General features: G+C 55.8%; 10 protein-coding genes across 10 annotated transcripts; 3 read left to right on the top strand and 7 right to left on the bottom strand.

Annotated features, from left to right (window-relative positions):
* Window positions 1-221: 221 nt before the first annotated feature.
* B0H18DRAFT_985640 (Fusaric acid resistance protein-like-domain-containing protein) lies at window positions 222-5082 on the top strand. Its single transcript, XM_048044755.1, is given in 18 exon segments — window positions 222-454; window positions 499-503; window positions 519-1334; window positions 1388-1629; window positions 1680-1713; window positions 1763-2417; window positions 2474-2751; window positions 2813-3009; window positions 3059-3336; window positions 3390-3422; window positions 3477-3514; window positions 3570-3746; window positions 3803-3952; window positions 4008-4184; window positions 4245-4421; window positions 4476-4482; window positions 4535-4690; window positions 4749-5082. The coding sequence occupies 16 exon segments, from the start codon at window positions 526-528 to the stop codon at window positions 4962-4964; spliced, it is 3624 nt and encodes a 1207-aa protein (XP_047897301.1). The 5' UTR covers window positions 222-454; window positions 499-503; window positions 519-525; the 3' UTR covers window positions 4965-5082.
* On the bottom strand, window positions 5066-7593 carry B0H18DRAFT_985633 (uncharacterized protein). The gene is given in 9 exon segments (XM_048044754.1): window positions 5066-5649; window positions 5662-5854; window positions 5923-6054; window positions 6106-6183; window positions 6234-6689; window positions 6743-7002; window positions 7104-7203; window positions 7258-7422; window positions 7473-7593. 9 exon segments carry the CDS (start codon window positions 7557-7559, stop codon window positions 5159-5161), a joined length of 1962 nt encoding a protein of 653 aa, XP_047897300.1. The 5' UTR covers window positions 7560-7593; the 3' UTR covers window positions 5066-5158.
* Window positions 7594-7709: 116 nt separating this feature from the next.
* B0H18DRAFT_985630 (uncharacterized protein) lies at window positions 7710-9044 on the bottom strand. Its single transcript, XM_048044753.1, has 3 exons — window positions 8623-9044; window positions 8063-8564; window positions 7710-8001 (listed from the first exon to the last, which is right to left on the bottom strand). Exons 1-2 carry the CDS (start codon window positions 8649-8651, stop codon window positions 8102-8104), a joined length of 492 nt encoding a protein of 163 aa, XP_047897299.1. The 5' UTR covers window positions 8652-9044; the 3' UTR covers window positions 7710-8001; window positions 8063-8101.
* A 264-nt stretch (window positions 9045-9308) lies between these two features.
* B0H18DRAFT_985619 (uncharacterized protein) lies at window positions 9309-9667 on the bottom strand. The gene has a single exon (XM_048044752.1). It carries the CDS (start codon window positions 9646-9648, stop codon window positions 9343-9345), a length of 306 nt encoding a protein of 101 aa, XP_047897298.1. The 5' UTR covers window positions 9649-9667; the 3' UTR covers window positions 9309-9342.
* A 214-nt stretch (window positions 9668-9881) lies between these two features.
* Window positions 9882-11144, bottom strand: B0H18DRAFT_25721 (uncharacterized protein). The gene is made up of 4 exons (XM_048037318.1): window positions 11001-11144; window positions 10533-10940; window positions 10101-10502; window positions 9882-10043 (listed from the first exon to the last, which is right to left on the bottom strand). The coding sequence occupies exons 2-3, from the start codon at window positions 10866-10868 to the stop codon at window positions 10110-10112; spliced, it is 729 nt and encodes a 242-aa protein (XP_047897297.1). The 5' UTR covers window positions 10869-10940; window positions 11001-11144; the 3' UTR covers window positions 9882-10043; window positions 10101-10109.
* Window positions 11145-12710: 1566 nt separating this feature from the next.
* On the bottom strand, window positions 12711-13781 carry B0H18DRAFT_1102267 (uncharacterized protein; the record flags this gene model as incomplete). Its single annotated transcript, XM_048032545.1, has 3 exons — window positions 12711-13126; window positions 13159-13444; window positions 13506-13781. The coding sequence occupies 3 exons, from the start codon at window positions 13779-13781 to the stop codon at window positions 12711-12713; spliced, it is 978 nt and encodes a 325-aa protein (XP_047897296.1).
* A 1958-nt stretch (window positions 13782-15739) lies between these two features.
* Window positions 15740-17523, bottom strand: B0H18DRAFT_985602 (uncharacterized protein). The gene is made up of 4 exons (XM_048044751.1): window positions 17189-17523; window positions 17104-17135; window positions 16709-17029; window positions 15740-16189 (listed from the first exon to the last, which is right to left on the bottom strand). Exons 1-4 carry the CDS (start codon window positions 17269-17271, stop codon window positions 15918-15920), a joined length of 708 nt encoding a protein of 235 aa, XP_047897295.1. The 5' UTR covers window positions 17272-17523; the 3' UTR covers window positions 15740-15917.
* On the top strand, window positions 17104-18431 carry B0H18DRAFT_25432 (uncharacterized protein). Its single transcript, XM_048037299.1, has one exon. It carries the CDS (start codon window positions 17270-17272, stop codon window positions 18374-18376), a length of 1107 nt encoding a protein of 368 aa, XP_047897294.1. The 5' UTR covers window positions 17104-17269; the 3' UTR covers window positions 18377-18431.
* Window positions 18432-18905: 474 nt separating this feature from the next.
* Window positions 18906-20512, top strand: B0H18DRAFT_25538 (aspartic peptidase domain-containing protein). Its single transcript, XM_048037309.1, has 3 exons — window positions 18906-19769; window positions 19829-20107; window positions 20158-20512. The coding sequence occupies exons 1-3, from the start codon at window positions 19034-19036 to the stop codon at window positions 20409-20411; spliced, it is 1269 nt and encodes a 422-aa protein (XP_047897293.1). The 5' UTR covers window positions 18906-19033; the 3' UTR covers window positions 20412-20512.
* Window positions 20513-20668: 156 nt separating this feature from the next.
* On the bottom strand, window positions 20669-22631 carry B0H18DRAFT_25487 (uncharacterized protein). The gene is made up of 9 exons (XM_048037304.1): window positions 22370-22631; window positions 22248-22311; window positions 22102-22190; window positions 21765-21781; window positions 21625-21699; window positions 21468-21571; window positions 21369-21401; window positions 21112-21296; window positions 20669-21053 (listed from the first exon to the last, which is right to left on the bottom strand). Exons 1-9 carry the CDS (start codon window positions 22571-22573, stop codon window positions 20943-20945), a joined length of 882 nt encoding a protein of 293 aa, XP_047897292.1. The 5' UTR covers window positions 22574-22631; the 3' UTR covers window positions 20669-20942.
* Between the last annotated feature and the right edge of the window lie 357 nt (window positions 22632-22988).

Here is a 22988-nt window from a genome sequence, read left to right as displayed (position 1 = left end):
AAATACTTGCATTCAAGTCAGGTTCAGATTGTCACCACAGTCTCCCTAGGCCTGTGACTCTTCAAGGCCTCGAATAATCAACAAGTACATGTGCTGCGGCGAGAGCACAGTCTTCGGAGACATGAGTGAGCCTCAGTGAGGCATGTAAATAGGCGCTTGCGTGAGTACGTTCATTGTCACGTGTGATGTACTGGTTCGATCGCGAGCGCGTCTCGGATGCTCCTCAGCCGCCCACAGGCCAATACAGTACACCGTATCGTTGCTCCGAGCCGCTCATGACCAGTGTGCTGACTTCGTCGTCCGTCTCCCTCGACTGATAGTTCATCTTAGACTGCGACGGGTCATTGGGATTCTCTATTCAACTGTCGTCGTAGACGCGTCGAACAGTTGTATTCGATCGTGGTCACACTGGCAGTGGCATACGTATAGTAAGGCTTTAACGGTGAGTAACACTGGACGCTCAGAACCCGCTATGACTGAGCTGTATTTGAACTTCAGGGTCTGGCCCAACTCTGGACATTCGCCATGTCTCGCAGCGTAGACGATCTGAGGCCTGCTGCGATGGACATCCCGGGCGCACGTCACGCACAGGAATTGGCCGACCAGCTGCACATCATCGTAGGATCTCCCGAGCAGGTCGATGACGGCAACCTACGTTCCCGGCAAATGCGCAGTCCTCCGTCGCTTGATATTCCTCCAAGACCTAGCATTTCACGCAACATCTCAACTGCAACCCTACCACCTACACGAGGGTCGGGTACGCACTCTCGTATTCACGACCTTCACTCTGGTGCTGGTTCTGGTTCTACCCTAAATCACTTCAAATCACGCGAATGGAGCGTCTTTGGCGAATTGTTCGACGCGGAGGATCGGCTGAGGACGTCTGCCCCGCACCGCACAGAAGTTCGCTTGAGGAATCATAAGAGGCGCCATACCACGAATCCGGCTGCTCCTTATCCTCCGTTGCAAGATCAAGGATACCCTTCCGACACGGTGCAATCACCAGTAGAAGAACCTAGCCTCACAGAACCTTTAGCAGAAAGTTCGGAAGAGGGATCACTGTTTCATGGCAGTAACTCACGACCCAACGCTCCCTCCGTGACAGTGAATACTTCTCACTTCTCATCGACACGCTCGCGGTGGCGTTGGCCATCCCTTTCTGCGTTGCCACCTCTCTCGCCTCTCCAACGCAACATCCTCAAGTGTTCTGTAGCTTACTTCGTGGCGTCTCTTTTTACGTTTTCGCCATATCTTTCGGGTTTCATTGCCGACCTCACAAATTATGGCCCTGCCGAATCCTTTCCCGCACCCTCCGGCCATATGGTCGCTACAGTGTGAGTCGTATCAGCCATGCATTCGGTGTATCCCCTGACACTGGATTGAGCAGTGCCGTTTACTATAATCCCGCGAAGACATTGGGCGGCATGATCGAAGCAGATATGTACTGCATGATGGGGCTTTTGTTCGCAGCGTTCGTATCTCTGAGCAGCATGACCATGTTTTGGTTCTTCGAGGTCAGAGCTGGCTGGGAGTGGCTGGCAGATGCCCTGGTGATCTTGTGGATCGGGACTGGAATGTCTCTCGTTGCCTGGACGAAACTATGGATGGCGAAGCCAACTTTCAACACAGGTTCGTTCGCCTTGATGCTTTACGCGTTCACTCACCAATTCTGCTTACAGCGTGCAGTATGACCGCCATCATTCTTTTCGTGGTGTAAGTGCCCGGTGCATCGTCCATCCACGATTTCTAACGATGTACCAAGAGTGATCAAGGAAGGTGGCCTTCAGACCCTTCTCCAGGTCTCCTTCATCATCTTGTGTGGAGCGACCGTCTCGAATCTCGTCTGCATGCTTCTCTGGCCTCAACGGGCCACCAAGAATTTGCAGAAAGCAATGACCCAGACGCTTCAGTCATTCTCCACCCTGTTGGAGATGCTCACCGACACGTTCCTCCTTGAGGATTCGCTACAGAATCTCACTGGCGACAAGCTGCGAAAGGCTGCGGAAAGCCACCAGGCCAGTTTCACGAGTCTGAAGAAACATTTTGACGAGGCGCAGTCGGAGTGGCTCATCGGCGGCCCCAAGAAACCTCGCGGAGACAAGACAGACAACCTGCGCGAGAGCTCCGGCCAAGCATACCAGGACGCGATCGGATGTCTCAACCGACTCGGCCAGCATCTGAACGGCCTGCGGAGTGGTACGACCCTCCAGTACGAGTTGATCAAAGCGGAGAAAGACGGTAAGCTCGTGTTGAGGAACCGGTATCCCAATACGTCTGGCGGGACAATGCCTACGGGGGCTGCCTCGGACTCGTCAGCGACCATCCGAGAGGACGAGGATGCGGCTATGTTGCAGGCTGCTGCTTCCATGTTCGGAGACCTCATTGACGACCTCGGTCCCCCGTTGAAGGCGCTCTCTGTACGTCTCTGATCACGTCCACTTTTGCGTATCGTCTTGACTTGCAACTCTACCAGACAGCTTGCATAACGACGCTCAAGAGGCTGAAAGACGGATTTACCGCGCGTAAAGATCCCGTAAACCGTATGACCTCTGCGGAGTTCCAGCAGCTTGCGGATGTTGTTCGGAGGGCTCTCTTTACATTCGAGAGCACGTCCAACCACGCCGTGGTTCGGATGTACAGACGCCAGCAGAACATGTCTGGTACACAGTCTCGAGACTCATACGGCTCGGCGCTTTACGAAAATCATGTGCTAATGGACAATGATGGCGAGAGTGTCTTCCTGGTATATTTGTGAGTACTTCGCTGCAATTGGGACGGTCCGTCTCCGGGTTCTGACACCGACGCACGATAGCTTCATCTTCACCCTGCAAGAGTTCTCGAAGGAGCTCATCGCTCTCGTTGATGCATTGGAACGACTATATGCGGCGGAACACGAACGTGCCAGTCCGCGTATGAAGTGGAAGTGGCTGCGAGACGCCATTAGTATATCTGGCCCGCGGCGTGCCTCACAGAACAAACGTAATGAAAGGAGTTTCAGCAAGCGATTCTGTGCGTGGTTAACTTGACCCTCAGTGCTGTTGGCCTCATTTTTGCACAGCTGTATATTTTAACCCAGGTCCACGACGCGATCCTGTAGCGTTCCCGAAGATCCGGCCCCACGCCCCGAATACTATGCAGACCCCTGCACGATCAAACTTATCACTGATCGGTCGGTTGAAGCAATCGCTGTGGGCGATCGGCGCGCGGTTAAGGGAGCCTGACATCAAGTATGCTTTCAAGGCCGGAATGGCTACTGCGATGCTTGCTGCGCCTGCTTTTTTCGACTCTACACGGCCGCTGTTCTTGCATTATCGCGGAGAGTGGGCCCTAATCTCGGTAGGTCTTGCCCCTCAACCAGGTTAGCTCTCGTCCTCATAATCCACCACTAGTTCTTCGTCGTTATATCCCCAACTATTGGAGCAGTAAGTCTACCTCTCGATCGATGCGCGCTACTTAATATATGCTAAAATCACAAGACAAATTTCATGGGAGTGCACCGAGTGCTAGGCACGCTGTAAGTCTACGGCAACTTCTACCAATTGATAGAGTTGACACGACCTGCGATCCAGCTTCGGCGCAGCAACTGCAGCTGGCATCTGGACGCTTTTCCCGGAGAATCCCTATGCCCTCTCGATCTTTGGGTTCTTCTTCTCCATCCCTTGCTTCTACTACATCGTAGCCAAGCCACAATATGCGACATCGTCCAGGTTTGTGCTGCTGACGTACAACCTGACGTGTCTGTATTGGTATGGTTTTCTCATACCTGATCGCTACTGTGGCATTTGACTCTGTCGCCCTCCAGCTACAATTTGCGGCGTAAGGATGTTGATGTTCTCGAGATTGCTTACCATCGCGCAGTCGCCGTCACAATCGGGGTCATCTGGGCAGCCATTGTATCGCGTTACTGGTGGCCGACGGAGGCACGACGCGCTCTGAGTAAAGCTCTTGGAGAGTGAGTAGCGCGACAACCGCCTTTCCTCCTATTACCATGCTGACTCTTCAACCAGATTCTGCCTCAATATGGGATGGCTATATACCCGCTTGGTTGCCTTCAACTCGTTTGCCGATGCCGACTTGCGAGCTATGCAGGATGATGCCGACGATGAATCTGAAGAATCATCGCCTTTCATGCCGCAGCCGCGAAACGCACATCTTACCAACTCCATACATCACTTCATGGCCATGTGGGTGGCACAGTATTGCATATTCATACCACACGATTCTGACTGACTGTCGATACATAGGGAGTTGCATCTGCAGATCAAGCTGATTGAAATCCAAGGTTTGCTGGCTCAGACGCAACATGAGCCTCGTTGGAAGGGCCCATTCCCGGTCGCCTTGTATCGGTCAATCTTGACAAGTCTGCAGAAGATATTGGATCAATTGCACAGCATGCGGTGTGTGACGGCGCGGGAGGAATGGTAAGTGTGCCTTGACAGATTCTCAGTCAGCTCGACAACTGACGTTTAATCCAGGCATACGGTGAATACCACATCGCGATGTTGGTCATATTGCTTCTTACGTGTGTTCACAGACCGTCCGTCGCGACTTCATCTTGCCCGTGAACAGGGAACGACGCGAGATGGTTGGGAATATTATCCTCTATTTCTCGACCCTATCCGCTGCGTTTGCCTTGAAGTCGCCCCTTCCTCCGTATCTGCCTCCCGCCGAGGAGGCGCGACTACGTCTGGTCAGTTAGCATCGTTGTACTGTGAGAAGAGGCGAACTGATGTCCAAACAATGGCCAGGTTGACGCGATTAGGAAGCTCGACGTTGTCCGTAGTCGAGACGTACGGGGATCGAGGCAGCTCCTCTTCTTTGCCTACGCGCTCACCATGAAAGGCGTCATACAAGAGCTCAACTTCCTCGGGCATACCCTGCAAGATGTCTTCGGTGTAATTGGACAGTCAAGGGAAGAATTCGAAGCGTTATTCAACGTCATCGATACGCCCAGCGACGTCTAACATGCTTGCTGCTGCGTCGTACTGATTCCTACTGATCGCTACTTACGTCGCCTTCTTGGTCCACTGTGTATTCTCACTCATGTAACTTATAACACACGGATATAGACTTCGGATCGGATCCAATGGCACGGCTCGATAGGACGGGTCGCCGCAATGCTATCGACGAACCTCGCAAGGTACGAGTACAACAGATATTAGGATGTCTTAGTCCTTTTCTTTCTCTTCTGTCCTCCCGACTGCTCATCCCCCTGCATCCTAGCCAGCAACGACGACTTGGGCGTTGGGTTACTTTGCCCACTATCCGTAGTCGCGGCTTTCGCTGCGCCCTTGATGCTGAAGCCCACCACGGGGTTCTTGTCTGGTTCTTGACGGCGTGACTGCGTCATTGTAACTGGTGCAGAGTCCAAGCGACGCTTCCCACTGTCCGCTCCACGGTCTCCGGTTATGCTACCATTCGAAGGTAGTGTTGCCAGGCGGCTCAGCAGCGATGGCGACTCGTCGATGCCGCCTCCCTTCTTCGCCCGTTTCGCCGCCCGTAGCTCGTCTTCCTGTGGTGTCGAAGGTTGTCCATTGCGTGCAGCAGCGCCTGCGATGGACAGTCCCATTTGTGGGCGTGGTTGTGACGTTGATGCACGCTGCTGGGCCGTCCGCGACGTCGACGGTGTTGCGGTCACCCCGTTCGTCGGGCCTGTCGTCGTGCTCGCCGTTGGGCGAGGCGGCAAATTCGCAGGCTTGTCTTCATGCTTGCGCTTGACGTTCATGATGCGCCGCTCCGCCTTAGTCGGGGAGGCGCTGCCGGGGCTGGTGCTGTTACTTGTACCTTGTGAGGCATTAGTAGGTGCGGGTGCCGCCGGTGTAGGCACGGGGGGCCTGCCAATAGACTGGAGAGACTGCTCAAAGAGAAGAGAGAAACGTGTCGGAGACAAGCAGCTAAAATGAAAGACGGCCCATTGCGAACCCTAATGACACTCTGGATGTCCTGCTCGTCGTCAACCTTCGCGTCTTGGCCTTGCGCGGCGAGCAGGTTCTGGATGTTCTGGAGGTCGGTCCCCAGACGTGAGGGCAAGGCCCATTTGTACTCATCATGATGCTGCGACGTCAAGTCGTTGGTAAGACGGTGGCCTGCGGACAAGGTACTCACTCGTAGGCATGTCTTCAGGAAGACGTGGCAGGCTTTCCATGGTCGTTGCTCAGCGGTGAACTTCGTCTCGGAGAATACCTGCGGGCGAAGATCAGCTTGTGGATGCATCGCCGTGACATTATCCATACCTGTAGGTAGTTGTGGCACACATGGGGTGTTTGCCTACGCAACGTCGCATCTTCTTGCGGCGTCATGCTTGCACCTTCGAGGGGGCTGGCTTGGCAGGCGGCAAGAGTATCGGCGACATTGGATTGTATGAACGCTTGAGCGTCCTCAGTGAGCCTAAGCAAAGTGGGTTTTGCGGCCAGTTGTGATGTAAAATAGAACCGCAGCAGATGTGAGGGGTGTGCCACACGCTTCCGTACGGCGATATTTGAAGCAAGCTCCAAGTAGTATTGAGAACGAGTCAGTGGCGTGTGTGCTTCAGCGGCCAGGAGGTCGGCCTTGAGAGACCCTTTGGCTTTCTCCAGGACAGCATCAAGTAGTTGTTTGCCGCGAGGCGAGCTTGGTTTGAATGACGGCAATGACAACAGGATATCCTTCGAAATGATGTCTATATCTGCCGGGGTCAGTTTATCAACTGCCTGTGGCGTTTGTGTTAGCCGGCATCGAGGCCCGGACTGACAACCACACGCACCCTTAACAGTCCTGTGACAAGCGTCTCCTCCGCGGCGCTCCCGGGTGTACTTGTATGTCGTTCCACAGCGCGCTTGGCTTCACCTGTCATGAATGATAGCACCAGTGAACGGAGCCGAGTCCGGATGGCTTGCTCCTCTTCGTCCATAGGTTCGTCAGGTGGTACGATCTGATCGCAGAGGACGCCCAGCGTGACGGCGGGATCCATGTCGAGGTGTTCAGACAGCATACGCTTGACGACTGAGACTTCGTCTTGTTCATCTGGTACATGGGGAGCACGTTAGTGGCGAATGGTGTAGTAGACAGCGACACTTGCGGGCGACGCTGCAAGCCGGTAACAGAGATCAGGAAGCAAGACTCACCACTCTGAAGTAGTTGCACCAGCACGTCCGCGTTTCTCTTCACCCACTTTGGCTGCTCCTTTGACACGTCTGCGATCGCTCTATACCCGCACATTCGGACCTGCAAGAAAGACATTGTCCCTTGTACTCCGATACGAGATCTGAGGCTGCATACCTTCATCACCTGGTCCTCACAGAGGTCATACACCGCATTGATAGCGTCGTCTTCAAGTTCGGGGAAGTCCTTGATGAAAACCTTGAGGTTCTGGGCCACCACAATCTTGAGCTTTGAGTGGGAGGAACGCGCTAGCTCAATGAGCCGCTTCATGGCCTCTTTTCTCTGCCCGCATCGTATGAGACAACGCAGATCATGTACTGCTCGTAGCTTACATGAGAGGACTTTGCTGGTGTTTTGAAGGCCTTGCGCAGGACCTCGTTGATCTCCTTCTCCTGCTCGTCGAGGCTTCTGCCCTCCATGGTTGAGTAGGTTGATGCGAGAGTCGACTACGACTTGGTCTGTTGCCGCCACACTGAGTGTCTCTGAGGCTCCAAATACACGCAAACAGGCGCCAACCACCCCAGCCGGATCCGACGCTGCCAGCACGTACAGTACTTACACACCCAGCTTGCAGACTGCTCGTTCGCTTCTCAGAGACCCGGCGTTGGTATTGATGGTATTACAGAGACGAGTGCTGTCCCAGAGACGGGACTCTGGCTATGTTTGACAGGTTTGAACACTACACCAGGTTTGGTGATAGCCCAGGATTCGGGAAAGAGCGCTGCGCTCATCACAACTAGCACTGAATCATATCCCATGGATCCCAGTCTTCATTGTACGTACGATACGTAGTGAGTACAATGCAATCGATCGTACGGCTACTGCTGAATATTGCTTTTGAAATCATAGATCCTCAACCACCTGTGAACTTCGGTTCGTCAGCTCTGTCAGTGTCAGAGGGCACGCAGATTTCATCGCTTACAATGCGTGCCACGGATGAGCGCAATCCATGCAGAGGGCTCTACTCGTCTCGGTCGAGCGCCTCGCAGAGTGCGCTATCTCCATCCAACGCCGCGTCCTCTGAAGGGGACAGAATGTACTCGCCCAGGAACATGAGCGAATGGTTGACTACCTCCGCGACGGGCGTGAGGAACTCGTCTCGATACTCGCGTATCTCGGCTGGGTTCCTGTGCGGCGAGCCGCTGCGATCGAACGTCTCCAGCCACACTAGCGCGTCGATATGCATCACAAACGCGGCCACTAACTTGTTCCTCCTCTTCAGGTCGTTCTGCATGATTTGGTTAATCGGCTCTTGCCGCAGCGCACCCTGCCACCATCGCAGAAATGAAGTCCGCCCGGCTTCGTAGGTTTGGATTCGAACCGCGTCGCGGCGTGTTCGGATGCGGTCGTCTAGAGCCAATAGGTCTCTGAGCAGCCCTCGCCTCAATGCAACCCTATGGGTGACGATACGTTTCGGGTCGTTGGTGAGTTTCGGATCCATTGTCGTGAACCTGGAGACTATGGTTTCATTTCGGACGGAAGCGCGTCGAACTTCTTGCCGCCCAGGACATAGTCCTGGAGAGTGAACGTGTAGTCCACGCAAGGGTTGACCTTGCCGAACCTCGACATGGCGGGCAGGAGTGGTAGAAGATGTGGAGCGACGACTGCGGGCCAGTTTGCTGTACGCTGCCTTCTCCATGGCTCGCTTTTATAGCAGACGGTCTCACTATGAGTGGCCAGCTGTGGCTGTTTCGCAGGTCCACGGAGGTTGCCGCGAGCCACTCAGCTAACCAATTCTGCTCACACAGACGATATTGTTCGCCTAAAGCAGAAGACTCGCGTGGCACGGCTCAGGCTGGAGTCATCGTTTGTGCAAGACAGACAATGCAAACGCTGGCGGGGATTCAAACCAATGTAGCAGACGAACAGGCGGACGGGGAATGTGACTACGGACCCGGACGTCGGTACGATTGGCCCTTCATCTTCTTTGACTCTCCTCTCCAAATCTATCTGTAAGTAACGATGGAACGTCTAACCGTCAACGTTTCTGCACATTTTGGGACATATACATGTCATCGTTTATAACGATCCGTGCGGTTCCTTAGGGTCCTCGAGCTCTTTGAAGGCCATATCGATGCTACACAAGGCACACCATGGAGTCTGCACAAGGCAGGCGGGCAGCGCAGGCTTTCGTTCTCGGAACAAGACGCCTAATGGCGACTGGGAGAGCGATGAAGACCGTTCTTCACAAATGCGAGTGCTTTATTGGCACATCCCAAGGCACACCCGTGGTACATAGCTGCTAGTCCAATCTGCTTCCAGACCTGGGACAGGCACGAAGCTTCCGTTGGAACCAGGTTGAGGGGAATGCAGTGGCGCGCCCGAATTCCGGTCAACTTGAAGCTCGTACCGTAGTACGCTCTTCAGCGCATAGCGGCTGTGTAACGTATGCGACATTGAATGTTCCGACAACCGTGCGTTCGTGGCCGTTATAAACGGCGTGGTCCATGAGATGAGGAGAGGAAGATTGAGGACGTTCAACTTACTATTGACACCAAGCCACACCATAAGTAGCTTTGTATGCCACAATAAGAGTTGATAAGAAACAACGCAATACACTTTTTGAAGCATCAATCAAGCATCAATACATCGGTCCGTGCCTCCCCTAAGTAGTGACTGTAATCGGAAGATACGTCGTCCTTCACCGACTTCACTTGTCTTCCTAAGTCTTCCTTGTGTCTTTCTCCTTTCTCCTCGCAAAAATTGCCCCTGACATGTATATATTCGCCCTAGTCGGGCAGGTCGACCTCGCCAGCAGCTCCAGTATCGCTTGTGACCCAGTTTATCGTCTCATGACGATGGTGGTCGTTTGGCCACTGCTGGCACTCGCGACTGTATCAATTCATGACCGACCTCAGACGATGATCCAAGGACTGGGCTGTTCTCTTCAACGGCAGCCTACTCTACAAATATAGGTGAGACAGTCAACTAGATGGGGAAATTGATCACCCTGAGCGCACGTATCGCAGTCATAGCTCGGGTACTAGGCCCAACATTACAGCAACCCTATAGAACTCCCTGCTCTCCTTTTTGCTGTTCTTGCGGTCTGATGATTTGCGACTTGCAGTCTCTCCAGGCCAAATTTGTCCAGCAGCCTCGCATTTTGCTGCGGTCGACGTGAACTCGGCCTGCTCGCAGATCGGACAATCGATCCAGTCGCAAGGTCGCGGGCAACTGGAGACGTCTTTCGTAGAGGGCGACGCTCGGGACCCTTTCTCTCTCGCTGGGGTGCAGCCTGTCTCGACGTGACGAGTCTTTGCTGAGGTCCTCTTGTTGCCTGAAGACGGTAGGCCAGCCCGAAGTCGAGAGCGTCCGGACGCCCGTGCTCGCGACGCGCTCTCCTTCGGCGGCGCCTTCGACTTGTCTTGATTCGCGCGGCTTACAAGGTTGATGGCGTCCCCTCCCGAGAAGGCTGCCTCACCGACTGAAGAAGGGCAGAATGGACAGTCGATCCAGTCGCATTCGCGCAACGGGCCGTCTACAGTCTTCATCACAAGCGGCTCGACAGCGGCTCGCCCGTACGCCCAATCCTCTTTTCCTTGGACACAGAATCCATCTTCGCGGCCAATACTACTCGCCGTATCGGAGGATGAGTCCGATTCCTCCGACAGGGAGCGTACATTCGACTGTTCATTGACGTCGACCAGCCGGGCCGAGTTCATATCGACAGCAACGATCTGGAGCGTTTGAGTGGACGGGGCTCTGGTGGCCGTAGGCCCCGCAGCCATCGGCTGTGTCGGTCGCGTCGTCTCGCAATGATGCGGTAGGAATGGTGGCCAGGAAGCAAACTCGCTATCCACCTGCACGACGCATACCCAAGGTAAGCACAAAGCCGAGTACGGTTACACATGGTCACTTACCAGGCGGTCGTCGTTGACCGTACTTTGTTTTGTGCTTTGTAGGCGCACACCACCTCTCCAGACCTCCCAATCGTGGTCAACAATGGCGGATATGTTCGCCCTGTCAACCTTCGGAGGCCGCGTCGGTCGAGGCGCCGCGAAGACGATCGGCTCGACGACGGCGATGCTGGGCTTCCACAGCTCCATGACCATCTCTTGCGGAGTCATGAAAAGGCATCATGCCGTAGTCTGGGACGCGTCGCGTACGCGAGTACTGGTGCGAGGACGCTGCGGCCACATTGGGAGGAGTGGCGTTGTCTTCAATCGCGATACGTCTGGCTTCGTCGGCCCGTGCGAGGCTCTCCGTGCTGCTGGTATATGCGTCGGCGTAGGGTGGTCCACCATTTGCACGCGAGACGGTGGCCGGTTGAGCGTACGCCACATTCGCGGGATTCAGGTTTGCCTTCGCCTTTGCCTTCGCGTCGCGTCTGGTAAGTGAGAGCAAGTATGTCGCGCGCATTGTAGGCTGATCAGTTATTGGAGAAGTTTTTGTAGGGTCTAAGGGGCTTTGCTCCGTTGTTGTCGTGGAGGACAAAGACAAGAATGTGCAAGTCGAGTTCAGGTCGGTGGCGGTCTTTATGCTGGGCGCTTACGCGATGGTGGCCCAAGCCACACCGGCCTGTGGCGAGCTTAGCGTATTACAGCGCGACTGTGCTCGAGCGTTGGTACAGCCGTATAGGAACCAAATCCGTACTTCAGGTCATTCCCTCATCGGAAAAACACGAAAGACTATCCAAGAATGCTCTACAAGTTTAGGTGGGTGTTCGTCAACACCGTCAGCCAGTACTTGTGAATGACAGTTTGCGCCTGTCAGCGTATATTTTCCCGCTCGCACAGTCGTAGTACCTTCGTCTTCACACTGGAGATATGTTGCATCCCAGGAATAAGGCGGAGCAGCTCCTCTGCACCAGATCCACTCTTCAAAGACCATAGACGCGTGCTATCGTCAACCTGAAGGTAGCTTCCCGTGCTGGACTTGCCACGGATGGACTACAACGAGGAACCCAGCATGTTCGCGCGATCCATCATTGCGTACTCCGCTAGTAATCAGCCTATCGACGTTGCGCTGTATACCGCCGCGTGTATGAACTCCTGGTAAGCATAGTTTCTGTTCCTGAGGTTAATGACCACCAATCTTACCGAATGGCTGTCCGCTTCTGCGGTGTCCGTTGTCCTTGCGCAGCCTTATAACAGGCGGCCTTCGTACTTTGTCGACTCCAAGGGTCACCACCGATACTCGGAGTTAGGATGAAAGTGGTGAGCGTTCGACTGCGCTACTCAGATGAAGTAGACGATCGGTGAGCTCACTCGCCTGTTCCTGTGTTGAACGCATTGACTCAAGTGCTGCAGGAAGTGATGCCTTGGTTGTGTCTCGTTGATGATGAGGGCAGAAGCTCACAGGTGCGTCGCGCTGTTGCCGACCTTTCAAACGTAGGCGCTTACGTGGCTAGTCAGATATTCACGGACACGCGAACAGTGCTGTCGAGAACGCGTTGGTTTGTGTCACAGGTAGCTGCTATCACGAAACAAATACAATGCTGTCCGATACATACACTTCGCTGAAACCCTTCTCCCCAATTCTTCATACACCTCTCGGCGGCCAACATAGCCACGACCTTGCGTTGCGTCTCTCTTCGATGCGCCGTATGTTCAACCCCCCAAAACGTCCCTTCAATCCTCGAAGTGTTCGCCTAATCCGGCGAGGCCAGGCATGATGCTGTCCAACTTCGACGGCGTCTGGAAGTCATCAGGCCAGGTGTTGTCGACAACTTCGGCTGACGTGTCTTCCTCCAACGATGCGAGCAGCAAGCTCGGGGCATCCTCCATCCGTATCTCCTCCAGCAACACCTCCCCAGCTCTTTCGACCACGTTCGTCGCCTTCCGATACTGCACCTCGTACCGTCTGGCTAAGCTCTCCGACTTCCTCTTCCACAGGGACAGGAAGTCAACGGCATGCTTCGTCTCCTCGATATTGAGGCCGTCGTAGGTGCTGAGCGCGACAGCCCAGTCGAGGTCGTCGGAGGCCCCCCATAATCGTACACAGGAGACTTTGGGGGACGCTCCAGCGGGGCTGCGGTCGCCTGCCTCTGGCGGCTGAGGCAATTCGGCCAAGGCGCACCCTCGGCAAGGCTGGGCCTGAAAGGCTCGAGGTCTGCGCGGGCACCGGACACGTTCCCTCGTCCGACACCGGGGGTGTCGATCCATACGGGATTGAGGATCGCACCCCTTGGAACCCGGAAGGGCTCGAGCATGTGGGTGTGTGCGCGGTCGACATGGCCGAAGCCGACACGGGAGGTGTTGACCCAGACCGGGTTGAGGAAGGCCCCTCCAAGGAAGGTCGGTGGCGCTTCGGGGCGACGATGGTTCGCCAGGGTATTGCCGTTCCGGTCCTGAAGGGGGACCGGCTATCGCACAACATCCGTGAGTACACATGCATTTACGACTCCAGGTGGTCATTTCACTTACCGCTTTGGCATGGCTGTCGGTCGTCGTATATGCTTGTGAACTCCAGGAGCTCATGTCGGATGAGGTCCCGGAAGATGAACTGCGCTGGTGTCGAGCCTTCACGTTGTGTTTGTAAGGCACACCAACGCAATAGGAAGCACTTTGCGTCTCATCGACGCGCTGCTGCGACATCGCGTCGGAAGAGGGTAGGGTGCGCGTCTTCGCAGTGGCGTTGTCGGTGGGTATCATATCCGGCAGGTGGATGAATTCGCGATCGGGATGGATCGTTGTCGGCATTGTATAATGACGATATGAAGCCAGGATATGGATGATTGTGCGCAACGCTGAGGGCGGGATAATGCAGGTGCGAAGAGGGAAGTGAAACTGGGGGAACGCGACTGTGGCTGGTCCTTTGTACTTGGGCGCCAACCCACTCGCGAGATGCCGGGCAACCTGTACCATACCTTAATTGTATCAGTCTTCACTCGGTGTGCTTGGGGCCCTTAGTGTCTGATAGACTGATATGCAGGTGTGTCTATACACAAGACATTGGCGAGGTACGTGGTATTTTTGGTACATGGCTGGTCGATTATTGAGCCCATAGTCGACAGAAAATTTCCACCACAAATTCGCATAGTACGCACATCTGTGTAAATATGAGGTCCGTCGAAGAGGACGGAGCTCAGTGTCGTGCATGGGACTTCGCTCGATGCTTCCGAGTCTGCCTTGAACATGATCGGAATACATCACGAGAATACCTCATTATGCTGGTTGTATACGCCCCTTCGTTTGGATCCATGGGATGCGGGTTCTCGTCAAAGAACACCGTCGTCGATTCTACCTCATGCAACCGTTCGCTCTCCATTAAAGCCGCGAAGACCTGCAACGATCACGTCACGCTTCAAGAGCACAATCATACAGATGCAAATCTAGACTTGCCTCTCCGCTAATGAACATATAGCTGTTCAATGATGCGAAGAGTGGAACACCCTCGGGGCAAGGGCCCTCGGCCAGCGTGCTGACCACTGTGGACAGCTCGACAACAGGCTCCCGCTCTCGCAAGAGATCCCGCCGCTGTGAGCTCCCTTAGGTCTTCTTCCCTAGATGTCAAGGAAGTCATATATAGACAGGGAATTGTCCGACCAGCGTTATCGAGACTGGTATATGCGTATTTGGGCAACGGAAGCGCGGCTCCTAGGTCCTCCACAATGATCTCAAGCGGTACCTGTAATGAAAGGCCGGTGAGCACGCGATCAGTATGATTTTAGATGATCAACCGCTGGATGATTGTCGCTACCGTCTACCGCAATGTGTTATAGGGTGTTAGCAAATTTGGAGGCAACATCGAAGAGGGGCCGCGATAGGCAGGCTGAGAAGTGCTCCGGGGAGCAGGTGAGGCAATATATTTGAAAACGGGTGATTGTATTCACGGCATCCCATTGATACAAGTCGACTCAAGTCACGGTATTGGCGTTCGAGATGTTGTGGGATTTCGAAGAGTCTGAAGAGATAAGGTACGACATCAAACGCAATTTATGATGCTCGCCATGTCGCTCGAGGTTCGTGGCATTGTAATGGCGCAAGTCGCTGTGGCGTTCTGCACGGTAGTGTAGCCTAGAAGTTGCGCAGTCTTGTCGGTGGGACAGTCGCTGGAATACCGTGCGCAGGAGAGTCTGAATTAGTTGTACTCTACATCTGCCTCCATGATCCATGGATGATCACTCGTGTCTGAATGCAAGAAGGGCCGTTGCAGTTAGTAGAATTACAGCCTGAGGCGCAGAAGACCACCCCCGGTGCCACCATCCCTCGAAAGTGCGACACAGTGTTCTCAACAGTCTGCATGTATACCCGGACCCTTGCTACCAGCATCAGTCGTCCTTGTTGCGTTCTACGAGACTACGGTGTGCAACTGTCCGCACGGCGGCGTTTCGCAGTACCCGCTAGTACGCGGATAGCCAGGCCTCTTGTCATCAGAGTGAGGGACCGTCAATTGATCACCGTGGATTCGGTTGAACCTCTACCATCGTAGAGGGTTTCGGTACCATGGGCGCATGGGGCGGGCATCCGTCTCCAGGCCATCTCACAAAGACTGCAGTTGAACGTCTACGCTTGCCAGGAACGGAAGGCGAACCAAACAACGCGTACATAACGCGTTGCGCGCCGCGGTCAGCCACCGCTGACCGAAGAGGATCAGGAGGACTGGGAGCCGGGCCGACCTAATTATGCACATTCAGCTATCATATAGCATACATCATGCATCATACGCCGGCTCCTTGCAGAGGCTCAGCCACGCAAGCCGCACTCATCGAAACAACCGCGGTGCGAGCATCACTCGAATCCACTCCATTCGTACGCCCCATCCCATTATCCCACCTACAAAGTACCACTACTCTGCCCAACTTCAGGACCACACCACACTCGACACTCGAACACTCAATCTCCCCAATCCAAGCCCAACATCCCCTCCCGGCCACCCCTCACCGCCGCCTCCACCGCCTCCGCGAGCTCCCTCAGCGCCTTCTTGTCCTCCCCGTCCTCGCCCCGCCCTACGCCTCCTCTTGTGTCGTTCGGACTCGGGTCGGCAACACCGAGAGCGCGCTCGAGCGCCGCCTCGCGCGCGGGCCCGCGGAGGGCGTCGATCTGGCGGAGGAGCGTGGGGAGGCGGGGGTGCGCGGCGAGGGTGCGGCGGATGGAGGGTGAGGTCGCTGCATGAACGAGTGGGTTAGCGAGGGTAGCAAGATGAGGCTACGGAGGAGGGGAGAGGGGGGTGCGGTGAAGACGATAATATGTATCTGTCCAAGGTGCTGTGGCGGAGTGGTGTTTCTGGGTCACCGCGCGAGCGAGCGGACTGGGGGCACGCTGCTGACTCGCGGGGGAGCACCGCTGAGACACTGACACGTCGGTCTCGGCTGCGAAGGTAGAGTTCTGCCTGTCTGTGCAGCTGCCCATGCGATGTGATGGTCGTTCTGGATGTGTCGACACCGGTAGGGTGGGGTGTGTGTGGCGGGCGCAGTGCGATGCGGCCAGGCGAACTGGAGAGTACGTGATCGTCCCTAAAACAGGGCTTGGATTGGCAGTGACAGAGATGATCCACAGTGCAGACGGATCTGACCGCCATTTGTGTTGAACGTGCGAGATGATTGCCGTCGCACTTTTGACAGATCGTTGAAGGAGGAAGACAATCACAGAGCGGACGAGCGAACACGCAATACAACGAGCCTTACCTATGCCTTCATATTGGTGAAGCTGTAGCGGTTTTGGGTCATCCCGTTTGAGCGGGTCGGGGTACGCAGACTCTTCAGGGACGTAGGGCCATTTTAGTGACGTGAGTGGTCGGAGCGGTACTGACGGTGTCTCAACGTGCACGTCCCTGCTTCTCGGCGCGTCATCCAAGCCAGAGTGACCCGCGCCGAGGATGCCTGTCTGACTCAGTTGCTGGCCAAGGTCGATCGTGGACGGGCCCGCGACTTGAACGTGTTGTTCGTTACCGCTGTCGAGAGTCGTATGATTCGACGGAGGCGCGGGCTGAGGCTGACACGAGGATGCTGTCGGAATAGGCGAAGAATAAGGATGAGACAGCTTGTACTTGGGCCAAGGCCAAGGCGGCACGGGCGCGTACCTCTATGGGTCTTGTAACACGCAATCGAGCAGCTGGAGCCCCGCCGGCTTCAGCTTGGGTGCGTCGGAGAGGACACGCGGCGTACTAGAGGATCCTGCACTGTGCGCAGGTGTACTTTGACTCTGTTGCGTTGCAGATTTGGCAGGGGGGGCGTTTGTTCGGAGGCATGACGGTTGGAGACCTGGGCAGGGGGACTACTTGGCAGGACAAGAACAACAACGAAGGCTATGCATGCATCGTCGGGCCAGGCACCGGCGACGAACGTGGGCAGCAACCGCCAGAGAGATACCCCCAGGAAATTGGGAAGAAAATGCGCAGGATATTGCGCGCAGCGAGGGGAAGGCGGCGGCCGGCGGGGAGAGTGGGAGAGGTGGTGGCGTCGAGGAGGAGAAAGCTAAAAGGGGAGTGCGCCGTGGCGCCGAAGCGCCCGGCGATCGAGGGACGGGCGGCTGTTGGCTGGGCAGAGCGGCTGCGGAGGTGCAGACGACTCCACGGTCTATATCCCGACGTCCTCCCGCTGCCCCTCTTTCCCTCACCCGCTCTTTCTCTTTCTCCCCCATCTACTACTTACCCTTCTCCCACCATGGTCCATGCGACCGCCTGGATACCGCTTTCTCTCGCCGCGCTCGCGCTCGCGGACCCCATCCATGTCCCGCTTTCCAAGAGAGCCACTGGCCGGCGCGTGAAGGACGTCAGCCGGTACCCCGCGGCCGGCGACTTTGTCAGGAGCAAGTACGGCTTCGAGACCATGGCGAGCAAGCTCAGGAAGAGAGGCGAGACCGTGGGCACGCAGCTCACCAACCAGGTGAGCATTGTTCCCCTACCTCGCCTGTCGGTCGTCAGGCAGGGCGCCCATGATTTTCCGTGTCATGTCGAGGGACGCTGTGAAATAGGATCGTCATGCACATTGGATGTACAGCTCGTGTGCTCTGTTCTAGGGCATGGGCCGGGAGTTCGCCCCACCTTCATTGCACCTTTCCGGATGCTCGTTCATTCCATGGGTGCACACGTCCTGCAATGCAAAGGGCATCATGCTCGAGCCATGGCCCGGAGCAAAGGCAGGCAGGAACTGCGCATCCAAGCGCGAACACCAACTCTATCGGCGTGCGATTCTAGCACAACTCTGTATCCTGGACTCGAGTATGCCTGGGCTGGTGGTGCCCGTTGCCTGCCCCACCGCCCTCCTTGTTGCTGCGCACTGCGCATTCATGTCGAATGTATGATCGGATATGCGTGCGGATCGCCCCGTGCGGTCACTTCCACGCTTGGCTAGCTAGGCATGTTGTCCGGCGGCTGTTCGTTCTTCTGTGACTTGCTACGCAATGTAGCAGTGCAAACAGGGACCCAAGCACGTCCTGTGGTTGAATTAGTAGGTTTTCACGCTAGTGCTGCTCAGCGGGGTGACAGTGTACGACTGCGACTATGAATGCAGTACTAATTGGAGTGCCGTCGCACTTTGCGCCAGGTCTTTTATTGTTGTTTTCACCAGAAGGGTCACGATGTGTCAAACGCAGAGGACCTGGCCTGTGTCGGATGTGAGCCAACGCGATTCCGGCTGCTGAGGTTCGAGGCTCCATTCTGCGCCTCGGCAGGTGGACGATGAAGCCGAAGATGGGGGGTCCTTGCGCTCGGGCGACTGTGGGCCCCGTCGTGGGTTGTGAACTACATCCCATGCTTGGTCGGGCGGCGTCGACCGTTACGGGTCCCAAAAGCTTTCAATTTCTCTGCAGCGTCCAGAACACTTGGGACCCCTGATGCGCTCGTGTGCCCAGACGAGACACGGTGATGCTACTGCGGATGACTGTATTCCGTCACCCTATGCTTTTCTGACTGAATTGGGCTGCGCTGACACTTTTTGACCCAGGATTATGATTCGTCTTACATTGGCACGATCTCCGTCGGGACGCCCTCCCAATCCTTCCCCGTCATCATGGACACGGGCTCGTCCGACCTCTGGCTGGCTTCCAAAACTTGCTCCGGCTGCCCCTCCGACACACCCGAGTATGACTCTTCCTCCTCGTCGAGTTTCAAGTCCAACAGCTCCTCCACCTCGTCCAGTGGTGGGCACGGTGGCGGCTCCAATGGCGCGGTCTCGATCACGTACGGCTCGGGTGAGGTGCAGGGCTCGCTCGGTAGCGACACCGTCTCGCTCGCAGGGCAGACGGTGAGCTCGCAGACGTTCCTCGTCGTCGACGACGTCTCGACCAACCTCCTCGACGGGAACGTCACGGGCATCATGGGGCTCGCGTTCCAGACCCTCGCCGCGACGGGCGCGGTGCCCTTCTGGCAGGCGCTCATCGGGCAGAACTCGCTCGCGAACCCCGAGTTCGCGTTCTACCTCACACGCTTCGTGGACGACATGTCCGCATCGGTGGAGGAGCCCGGAGGAACGTTCACCCTCGGCGGCGTGAACGGCTCGCTGTACTCGGGCGACATCACGTACTACCCCCTCACGGACACGAGCGGCCCCACGTACTGGACGCTGACCATCTCGGGAGTCACCGTGAATGGGAACTCTGTCGGCCTCGGCAGCTCGAGCGCGAACGCTGCGATTGACACGGGCACGACGCTCATCGGCGGCCCCAGCGACGCCATCTCTGCGATCTACGCCCAGATCGAGGGCTCGCAGGCCCTTACCGGCCAGTACGCCGGCTACTACGCCTTCCGTGAGTCGCCCCGCTCGTGCCCCCGTCGTCCCCGCTGAGTACTGAACCCCTACCCTCAGCGTGTACAACGAAACCGAACGTGACGATCGCGTTCGGCGGGCAGGCGTGGCCGATCAGCGCGGCGGACATGAACCTCGGCGCGGTGGACAGCGCGGGGACGGACTGCCTCGGCGGGTTCTTCGTGCTCTCGGAGGGGTCGAACGTGCCGAGCGACTCGAACAGCCTCACGTGGGTCGTCGGCGACACCTTCCTCAAGAACGTCTACTCCGTCTTCCGCCAGAGCCCCGCCGCGGTCGGCTTCGCGGCGCTCTCGACGAACGCGGGCGGGTCCGGCTCAGGTGCGTCTCGTTCCGCTGCTGTGTGTCGGTAGGGTGACCTGACTCGGTAGCGGCGGTTTCTTCCTCTGTTCCTGCGACCATCTCGGTGTCCGGGTCTGCGTCTGCATCTGCGTCGTCGTCGGGTGCATCCGGTCGGTCGACCGCTTCAGCCAATGGCTCGTCGGGAGGATCGTCGTCCAGCGGCAGCAGCTCGTCGTCGAGCGCTGCGGCGCTCATCGCGCCTGTGAACGGCCCCGCGCTTGCTGTGGGTATCCTTGTCTCGCTCGTCGCAAGTCTGTTTTCGGGCATGATGGTCCTCGCATGACCTGGGCCTGAGCTTGTCTCGGGATAGGAGGGTGAAGTAACGAGGAAGGAGGAGAGGATGCGAGGTTGGATCGAGTGGTGTGCTTATGTGGTTGAACATTTGAACTGTACGTGCTGTCCATGACTGTGGAAACCATTACATTGCTGTCTCTCCGTGTATATATATTACAGCATGCTTGCATAGCGTTAACGACATGCTACTATTGACGAGATCGTCGCTCCAAACGTCCGAATCCAGCATCTCGCAACAATGCATACAAACTCATATACAGTGCTAGTGAGCATCGATGATATTGACACAAGGCGGATTCAATCTGAAAGATGATGCATGTCACTGAAGCATAGGATTATGTACAACTGCCTACACATTCATACAAAGCATACGTATGCAACCAAGAAACATGATGCTCACAAACTATCGATCGACGCGGGTCCTCGGTCGCTGTCCACAACAACGAGGTATCTTCCACGCAATGGCGAGTCGGGGTGCTTGGCGATCCGGGCTGCCATCAAGGCGACAAGCTCCGCGCAATCAAACCTGGGGCGGCCTGCCCACAGAATACGCTCGCATGCTCTTGACGAGAGGCCGATACAGCAGCCCAACCATCTCGAACTGCGACTGGAGGACAGCATCAGGAGCAACCTACGTGCGAGTATCACTAGTCAGTCCTAGTCGGCCTATGTGAAAATGATTGACTTACAGACGGCGTCGTTCCTGCCAGGCGAAGCTGGATTCGTAGCGTATCGCAGGACATCCTGACAGCATCCCAGGCGAACTCAGATGCGCTCACTTTCTCTGCGATTCTGCGAGCGGTATCGTCGATTTCTGGTGCCGCGGCGATGCCTCCTCGTGGATTCATTTCAATCTCTTCCGAGATCCGCGAGTCTGGGACGAGGCGAAGAAGGATCTGAGCGCTGAGCAATGGCAGGGCGAGCTCGTGAGATGACTTGTACTTACCATCGCCGAAGTGCGCACTCATGCGCAGAGGCCCTGGAGGGTAAGATGACGTGTAAGTCGTGTACCGGCGCATAGCTGGTCTCGGTAGTGTCTGCTTACCCATCGACATGTGCACAGACTTCACCTCCGAGAAGAGCTGTCGAATCAACGTAACAAAATGGTCGAGTAGTTTGCTGATCGCCTTCCCAATGGCTGAACAGAAGCTATCCCGCATTGGTCAGAGACTGCATCTCACAAACACATCCGGCGGGCGTACTCTGTGATTTTGGACCAAGTGTTGCAAAGAAGTCCTGAGGCTCGGCGGTTCGAACCGGTTCTGTGCGTAGCCTGTCTTCGAAAGATTGAATCCTCTCCTTGAGTTCGTTGAATTTATCCGAACATGCTTGTACATCTAACTTGTATTCGTCGATCATCTGTCAGAAGTTATTGAATGCTCAGGGGAAGCAGTATATTGAAGAGGATCTGGGCCAAGAAGCAATTGAGGTCGGACGGACGCAACGCTGCGTCGCACTGGCATGCTTGTACAACGCTCTGATTGACCGGTGCACTAGTTGTAGTACCGTCGGTTTTTGGAACATTGTAAGGCATGATCGCAAGTGAAGCACAGCCACGGGCGACCAAGCAAGCTGCCGCATAGATCCTGGCACCATTGCGCCCTTGGCAGGTGCTAAGGAATTGTGGACGCGCACGCGCAATGAAAGGAGCCTACGACAAAAGGATCGACGCTACATACCGCTATAAATTGCTGAACCATATCGACTCTGTCGTGTAAGGGAACACTTGACTCAGATTGCGAAAGCGGAAGAACGATATCTTGAAAGACTGTCTGTACATACGGTCATCATCGAAAACAACAGACTTAGTACAATTGTCACTCACGCTCTAGAAAGGTCGCGCATCGATCTGCCTGTGCCCGTGTATCCCTGTATGCGTCTCTATACATCTGTCGGGCCCGTTACGTTGGACATGGTATTCTGGCTGTCGCCAAAAGCAGGACCGACCTTGCGCAAGGTTGTCCATTCCTCAGCGAGCGGGTGATCCGGCCCAATCTGGGGCGTAGTCTCTAGTCGGGTGGTGACGACGTCGAAGAGACTCCGTATCTCCTGGTCCTCAGTGAAGAGAGACATGAAGCTATGTTTCAATTCTGCGACATGGTCACTGGGTTCGGTATATGTGGGTGGGGGTGTTATGTTGCTGTCAGGCATAGCGGGGATGTCGGAGAGCAAGACATTAGACAAGGAGCGGGCGGGCGCCCTCCCACGCCGTTCGGTTTTATATCGTCTCTGAGAGGCATGGCAGTCGGAACCTTAACTTTATGTAAGCCCAACACGGTCAGGTGGCAGACGCGTCGCGTCGCTCATTGAAATCAGGCGTCTCCCTGATGCCTTGACCAGCTGAACGTCTGCAGCCCTTTGCCAGCCCTTGTGCATTCACTCCCCATATACCCAATGCGAAGTATAGGACTCGGAGTACATGCGTACAATCTGAGCCGAGCTCAGACAACGTGTCTACTGGAAATTGCTGCGCGGCAACAGTCACCTAAGTAGTAGAGTCATAGGCCCTTGAAACGCCTCTGAATTCATTGGTGATTATCAGCCTCAGGGACGACTCCGAGGTCAT

Source organism: Fomitopsis serialis (assembly GCF_022376445.1).
Source record: "Fomitopsis serialis strain Sig1Antser10 chromosome Unknown B0H18scaffold_10, whole genome shotgun sequence".
Classification (NCBI taxonomy): Eukaryota; Fungi; Basidiomycota; class Agaricomycetes; order Polyporales; family Fomitopsidaceae; genus Fomitopsis; species Fomitopsis serialis.
Note: the sequence above shows the minus strand (reverse complement) of the source record. Positions and strands in the feature narration are given on the sequence as shown.

Coding starts and splice junctions, on each gene's coding strand:
- B0H18DRAFT_985640 (XM_048044755.1), top strand. CDS start 526: ATGTCTCGCAGCGTAGACGATCTGAGGCCTGCTGCGATGGACATCCCG. Junction 1,335..1,387: donor GGCCATATGGTCGCTACAGT/GTGAGTCGTATC, acceptor TGGATTGAGCAG/TGCCGTTTACTATAATCCCG. Junction 4,185..4,244: donor ATACATCACTTCATGGCCAT/GTGGGTGGCACA, acceptor GTCGATACATAG/GGAGTTGCATCTGCAGATCA.
- B0H18DRAFT_985633 (XM_048044754.1), bottom strand. CDS start 7,559: ATGGAGGGCAGAAGCCTCGACGAGCAGGAGAAGGAGATCAACGAGGTC. Junction 6,184..6,233: donor TGTGCCACAACTACCTACAG/GTATGGATAATG, acceptor CTTCGCCCGCAG/GTATTCTCCGAGACGAAGTT. Junction 6,055..6,105: donor TCCTGAAGACATGCCTACGA/GTGAGTACCTTG, acceptor TTGACGTCGCAG/CATCATGATGAGTACAAATG.
- B0H18DRAFT_985630 (XM_048044753.1), bottom strand. CDS start 8,651: ATGTCCTGGGCGGCAAGAAGTTCGACGCG. Junction 8,565..8,622: donor GCGGCAAGAAGTTCGACGCG/CTTCCGTCCGAA, acceptor TCCGAAACTCAC/CAACGACCCGAAACGTATCG.
- B0H18DRAFT_985619 (XM_048044752.1), bottom strand. CDS start 9,648: ATGGTGTGGCTTGGTGTCAATAGTAAGTTGAACGTCCTCAATCTTCCT.
- B0H18DRAFT_25721 (XM_048037318.1), bottom strand. CDS start 10,868: ATGGCTGCGGGGCCTACGGCCACCAGAGCCCCGTCCACTCAAACGCTC. Junction 10,503..10,532: donor CCTTCTCGGGAGGGGACGCC/ATCAACCTTGTA, acceptor GCGAATCAAGAC/AAGTCGAAGGCGCCGCCGAA.
- B0H18DRAFT_25432 (XM_048037299.1), top strand. CDS start 17,270: ATGACGGTTGGAGACCTGGGCAGGGGGACTACTTGGCAGGACAAGAAC.
- B0H18DRAFT_985602 (XM_048044751.1), bottom strand. CDS start 17,271: ATGCCTCCGAACAAACGCCCCCCCTGCCAAATCTGCAACGCAACAGAG. Junction 17,136..17,188: donor GCACAGTGCAGGATCCTCTA/GTACGCCGCGTG, acceptor GCGGGGCTCCAG/CTGCTCGATTGCGTGTTACA. Junction 17,030..17,103: donor GTGTTACAAGACCCATAGAG/GTACGCGCCCGT, acceptor CTATTCCGACAG/CATCCTCGTGTCAGCCTCAG.
- B0H18DRAFT_25538 (XM_048037309.1), top strand. CDS start 19,034: ATGGACACGGGCTCGTCCGACCTCTGGCTGGCTTCCAAAACTTGCTCC. Junction 19,770..19,828: donor CGCCGGCTACTACGCCTTCC/GTGAGTCGCCCC, acceptor CCCTACCCTCAG/CGTGTACAACGAAACCGAAC. Junction 20,108..20,157: donor CGCGGGCGGGTCCGGCTCAG/GTGCGTCTCGTT, acceptor CTGACTCGGTAG/CGGCGGTTTCTTCCTCTGTT.
- B0H18DRAFT_25487 (XM_048037304.1), bottom strand. CDS start 22,573: ATGCCTGACAGCAACATAACACCCCCACCCACATATACCGAACCCAGT. Junction 22,191..22,247: donor ATGCGCGACCTTTCTAGAGC/GTGAGTGACAAT, acceptor ATGTACAGACAG/TCTTTCAAGATATCGTTCTT. Junction 21,054..21,111: donor TGGCAGGAACGACGCCGTCT/GTAAGTCAATCA, acceptor ACTCGCACGTAG/GTTGCTCCTGATGCTGTCCT.